The sequence below is a fragment of the Armigeres subalbatus genome, chromosome 3 (assembly GCF_024139115.2).
Source record: "Armigeres subalbatus isolate Guangzhou_Male chromosome 3, GZ_Asu_2, whole genome shotgun sequence".
In the NCBI taxonomy this organism is placed as follows: Eukaryota; Metazoa; Arthropoda; class Insecta; order Diptera; family Culicidae; genus Armigeres; species Armigeres subalbatus.
Window position 1 is genome coordinate 54,979,761 of NC_085141.1, and position 6,173 is coordinate 54,985,933.

General features: G+C 44.5%; 1 protein-coding gene across 1 annotated transcript; it reads right to left on the minus strand.

Moving 5' to 3' along the window:
• Positions 1–2,508: 2,508 nt before the first annotated feature.
• Positions 2,509–3,672, minus strand: LOC134221646 (uncharacterized). Its single transcript, XM_062700836.1, has one exon. It carries the CDS (start codon positions 3,670–3,672, stop codon positions 2,509–2,511), a length of 1,164 nt encoding a protein of 387 aa, XP_062556820.1.
• Between the last annotated feature and the right edge of the window lie 2,501 nt (positions 3,673–6,173).

Consider the following 6,173-nt stretch of genomic DNA (forward strand, 5'->3'; position numbering starts at 1 on the left):
AATCGGCTCCAGTGGTCTCCCAAGCATTAAATGAGCGGGTGTAATCGGAAGCGCATCATTTGGATCATCTGACAGTGCATACAATGGCCTTGAATTCACTATAGCTTCAATGTGAGTCAGAACTGTTGCGAACTCTTCAAACGTCAAAACAGCGTTTCCCAAGGTCCTATTTAGATGAGACTTAACAACCTTTACTCCCGCCTCCCACAGACCACCAAAGTTTGGGGATCTAGGAGGAATGAATTCCCAGTCTATTTCACGTTTGAGCAGGAAATCATTGATTTTCATACCTTCAATCTCATCACGGAACATAAGGAATAATTGATGGAGTTCTCTAGAGGCGCCAACGAAGTTGGTCGCGTTGTCTGAAATAATTTTACGAACCATTCCTCTTCGATTAATAAATCGTTCCAAAGCAGCGAGAAAAGCTTCAGTCGTCAAATCAGAAACTAGTTCTAGATGGATCGATTTGGTCGTAAGGCAAACAAATAGTGCTATGTATGCTTTAATGTGTTTCGGTTTGTGTCTTCCTTCCTTTACTATCACTGGACCTGCGTAATCCACACCGGTGAATTCAAACGCTGCTGCAAAGTTCACGCGTTCCTCTGGTAGATTCCCCATCAAAGGTTGGATCCCTCTCGGCTTCACCTTGAAACACTTCACGCAACTACGAGTCACCTTGCGGATGGCAGATCGAGCATTGACCAGCCAATATTTTTGTCGTATTGCTGCTAGTAGACCAGATGGTCCCTCATGTAGTCTTTTCTTCATGATATTTGCGAATTAGTAAATCCGTTACTCGATGGCTTTGCGGAAGAAGTATTTGATGCTTGGCGTCAAACGGTAATTTAGAATGTTGTAGCCGGCCACCAACACGTAATAGTCCTTCCTCATCCAAAAACGGTTGAAGATTCGCCAATCGTTTCGGCAACTCTCCACGTTGAACACACTGAATCTCCTCACACAACTCATTCTTCTGCAAAACTCGCACGATGTATTTCATAGCCTTCCGCATATCCTGCACAGAAATGTATTTCGAATCCACACGTTTCTCCTTCGCCATGCGTACTAGACGAGTGAACCTCACCACCTGTGCCAATACGCGTTGAAGTTTCACAAATGTTCCACATCGTTGAAATACTGTTTCGTTCTCAAGCTCGACCGCTGGATTACACACTTGAAGCACCTTCAACTCCAGCAACTCTTCATCATGGATCACCGGCGTTTCCAGGATTTCGTAGTTGGTGGTTTGCAAGAACGGCGGACCATTCCACCAAATATCTGAGCGCCGCAACGTTTCTGGATAACATCCTCTGGACACCAAATCTGCTGGATTATCCTCGGATCTTACGTACTTCCACTCATACGAGTTGGTCAGTTCCTTAATCTTCAAAACACGGTTTCTGACGTAGACCTGAAGCTGTTCAGGACTCTTCCTTATCCATGCCAGCACAATCTGACTATCACACCACAACTTAACATCATCGATCTTAATTTTTAGGATGGAAATCACCACACTGACCAATTTAGCCAACGTAACGGCGGCACAAAGCTCCAATCTAGGCATCGTAAGGCGACGTAAAGGGGCGATCCTAGACTTACTGCATAGCAGTTTAACTGACACCAATCCATTGTCTTGAACACATCGCAAATAAAGACAGGAACCGTAGGCAGTACAAGAAGCATCAGAGAAACCGTGAATTTCAGTACGATATGGTTCAGGAACCATAACACATCGCGGTATTTGTATCTCGTTCAATTGTACAAGAGATCTCTGGAAGGCCACCCATTGATTCAACAAATCTCCTTCAATTTGGTCATCCCATCCCATGCCATCAGCCCACAATTGTTGCATAATGGACTTGGCCAATACGATGACGGGAGATATTAGTCCCAGTGGATCAAAAAGCTTAGCGATATGGGACAGCACGTTCCTTTTCGTCACTTTCTCGTCGAGTCGAATCAATTCAGGACATCTCCAGAATAGAAACTGATCACTTTTTGGATTCCAAAGAATACCTAATGCTCGTATCGTTTCATTAGCATCAGAATCTTCAATGCACATCAATTTTTCACGATATTGATCAGGAACACCTTCAAGCACTTTATCGTCGTTGGAGCACCACTTTCGAAGAGGGAACTTTCCTCTCGACAGAAGACTTTCAATATCAACTCGCAACTGTTTTGCAGACGCTAATGTTGAGGCACCACTTAACACGTCATCCATATAACAATCCTCCAATATTACTTCCGCCGCTGCAGGAAAGTTATTGCTTTCATCTCTTGCTAGCTGAACCATGGACCTCACTGCCAAGAAAGATGCAGGAGCTGTCCCGTAAGTGACTGTTGATAATTCCAGTACCTTTACAGGATTCCGGCTGATCACGCCAGAGAATCCTTTGATACCGTGTATGATTAGGATCGATCTTCACCTGTCTATACATTTTCTCTATGTCAGCTGAAAATGCATAAACATGCTTTCTGAAACGCAACACAATCGAAAATAGATCATTTTTGAATCTTAGGGCCGACCATTAAAACTTCATTCAGTGATAGCCCGTCAGACCTCGCCTTGCCGTCAAAGACAACTCGCAGCTTTGTGCTGGTACTTGATGGTTTAAGTACCGCATGGTGTGGAAGATAGTAACTTTGTTGACCCGGCAAGTCGTTCTCTTCACGTATCTCGTGACAATGGCCCAAATCAATATACTCTTGAAGAAAATCTTGATACATATTTCTCATCTCAAGCTTGTTGGATAGTCGCTTTTCGCTAGATAGAAACCTCTTCATTGCCAATGAACGAGAATTTCCTAATTGGTGTATAGATTCACGAAATGGAAGTTGAACGACGAATCGGCCTTCTTCATCTCGTCGATACGTTTCACGGAAATGCTCCTCTATCTCTTGTTCTTCACTTGATGGCTCCTTTTCTTCTGGAAGCTCTTCTTGTTCGAAAAACCGCTGAATGCTCTTCAGCAACGGATCCTCATCAACGGCGCACAACACGTTGACTATTTCGCCTTCAGATTCATCTAGAGCTCCAGCTATGACCCAACCGAACTGTGTCTCGTACATTGTGGGCAGATCATTGGAAAGCCTCAGCTGTGCCTGTTTCAGAATTTGGAAAAACAGCTCCGCACCAATCAGTAGATCTACATCCTTGGGTTCGTTGAACTTTGGATCAGCTAACACAAGACCGGGAGGAATTTTCCATTCCGAGTTATTGACTGCAACGGATGGAATCTTTCCTGTTACTTTCGTTACCACCAAACAATCCATAACACTTGCGAATCCAGAATAATCCGATGATATCTTTAGAATCACGTGATGACGAATCTGAGAGCGGACACCTCCCACTCCAATAACAGGAACATTGGCAGGATATTTCGGAAGAGATAGAAGTTTCACTGCAGCTTCAGAAACCAGGTTGACCTGAGAGCCGGAATCAAGGAGAGCCCGCATCTTGAAAATTCTTCCACCTTTTGAAACCACATTCACCAACGCCGTCATCAAAAGCACTTGTTTCACTCGCCGCTGAACGCTAGAGCATGCTGTAGACACAGGATCCTCTGGGAGCACTACTGATACTGTCTTCACCTCAGATGGTTCAGACGATCCACTGGAACCTTGCTGCTTCGGTTCGGAATGAGACATTTGCTCGAAATGCAACATTGTGTGATGTCTTTTGTAACATTTCGAACATGTTTTATCTGATGGACAATTCTTGATTTGATGTCCTTTACGAAGACAGTTGAAGCATAATCCCATCTGCTTCACTTCCGCCACACGCTCGTCGGTGCTCATGCTCAGAAAGGATGGACACTTGTAGTTGATATGTTGTCCTTTACATATATCACACATTTTCCGTCTGATTGGATGTTACCGGATGAGATGTTCTTGGCGTTGAACTGTTCTTTGCCGGCATAGACCTACTCGCCATCTTGGAGGAAGGAGTTTTGTCCACTTCACACCTTTCTAATACTTGACAATAATTCCGGAGGAATTTCATGGTGTCATCGAAATCAGGAAGCTCACCATGATCCATTGTTTGCTCCCATTGTTTTCTGGTTTCACCGTCGAGACACAATGAGAGCAGCTTCACCACGATGAGACCGGCTGTCCCGTCGACTTCTTGATCCATAAACCGCAGCCCTTCCACGTGACGGTTGCAGGTATCGATAAGCGTTCTCAGCTCCTTGTAGCTTTGCTTGGTAACTGGAGTCATTGACAGCAACCCGGAAATGTGAGTGTCGATAATCACCCGTGGATTCTCAAAACGGTCCTTTAGTAACTGCCACGCTTGCTCATAATTATTGTTGTTGATGATTCTTGCATCCAGGATACCGGAGGCTTCACCAATCAACGCCTTGTCCAGATACTGAAGTTTAGTAGCATCTGAATCGCCGCACTTTCCAACTAGATCATTAAAGAGAGCCTTAAACTTTGGCCAACCTTCATAGCTCCCATCAAAGTTGGAATCGGTGTCCTCAGAGGTTGCTGAGTCACGATCACTTGAGGAACTCCACTGTTATTCAAGGAAGGAACAGCACGGAATGAATCTATCAGTTGATTCAACTTTGCCAAAGCATCAGTATGTTGCTCGTCGAACTCTACGAACTTTTTGTCTTGCTCCTCTAGTTGTTCACTGGAACTCAGGCCAATCACAAAATCATGTTTCGCCGTATATTCCGAATAAAGCATCTCCAGTTTCTTTTCATATGCCTTTAGCTGCGACAGACTAGTGGTTTCTGGCATATCCGCTGCTTCCCCCAGCTTTCGAACGATTGTTGTCAATCTCCCTTTCACTTGACCTCGTTGGTGGATTAGCTGCTTCAACTTTTCCATGTTTACAACTTTTCACTTTAGTTCACTAACAAGGGACAATCGTTATTCACTAATATCACTTATTACTCACTATGGGCACCACTGTACTACACTAAAGTTCAATGATGGAAATTTCACTTTGCACTTATCACACTTATTTGACAGTCTCGTGGGGGTCAAAAAATATTCTCAAATGGACTGTATGTTCAGGTTATTATCCGGTTCGGTTTGGACCAATGTTAGATATCAAATTCATTGGAGATAACTCTTTCCGTCAAACGTACTCGAGTTCCTCTTTCGGTAAATGCACTCTCCCAGGAAGTAAAAAAGGATCGCTTACCTTTGCCTGCTGTATACACACCACTGCCACAACTACCGATGTGACGCCTTGCTCCACACTCACACAGCTATCTGCAGCCGTTGCCGACGGTCGTACCCACCAATGACACGACTATCAGCGGTTGAGATGCCGACAGTCTGTGTCCTCCACTGACACAGCTACCAGCGCACACGAAACAACTGCAGAGGGATGCTTGTCCAGTCGGCCACGACGGCAGTAAATGCTCCAGGGGGTAAGGACGGAATACCAGAAGGTACCAGAAAATTACTAATTAACTCTTTGCCCTTTACCCCTGAGCACTGCAATTGACAAAGGCCCACGATGATGACACCACACCTGTTTGCACGGATGTGTAGGAACAAGTTCCAACACGCTTCACCTCAGACAACTCGTTCGCCGATCGGATGTACTGGTCGCCTTGTTGACCAAATCGATTTCCAATCCTCTTCCTCTTGATGAAAACACTACACCTTCTAGGATTTAAATGTTTATTCACACCGAAATTCGATACAAAACTGATGAACAACATAGAAATGACATTTTCTTATATAACGAAAAATATGACAACGGCTGCCAAACATCGGTTTCCGAGGCCACGCCCCTATTACTTTTTACATCAAGGCAGCATCGCCATCCCTTTCGATCGCGCTCGTTGCGTAGACAGACGAAGCCAGGGCCAGTCCACTACTGTTGCTTGGTGACAGCAGTCGCTCACTCTTCTGCACGCGCTCGTCGCGTACAAACACGTCTACACTTCTACAACGGAAGCATATAATGATGTATCCGTGATTAATGTCCTGAAATACCCTGTTTTCTAAGTATGCGTTAATGATTTTGCTGAACTAGCGTTTTTTTAGGTCCCACTTGCCCCGGGGTACCTTATGTTGGCTATTAAGTCAGCCAAAATGATAACAAGTTCAGTTATCAATATGTCCGATAACCGGATAACAGAATTTGTCATCAATTAGTTATTTATTTGTGCTCGGGCGGGTACCGTAAAGTTGGAGGA

What these genes read in the sequence shown, in the direction of transcription:
- LOC134221646 (XM_062700836.1), bottom strand. Translation starts at nt 3,672, where the DNA reads ATGTTGCATTTCGAGCAAATGTCTCATTCCGAACCGAAGCAGCAAGGT.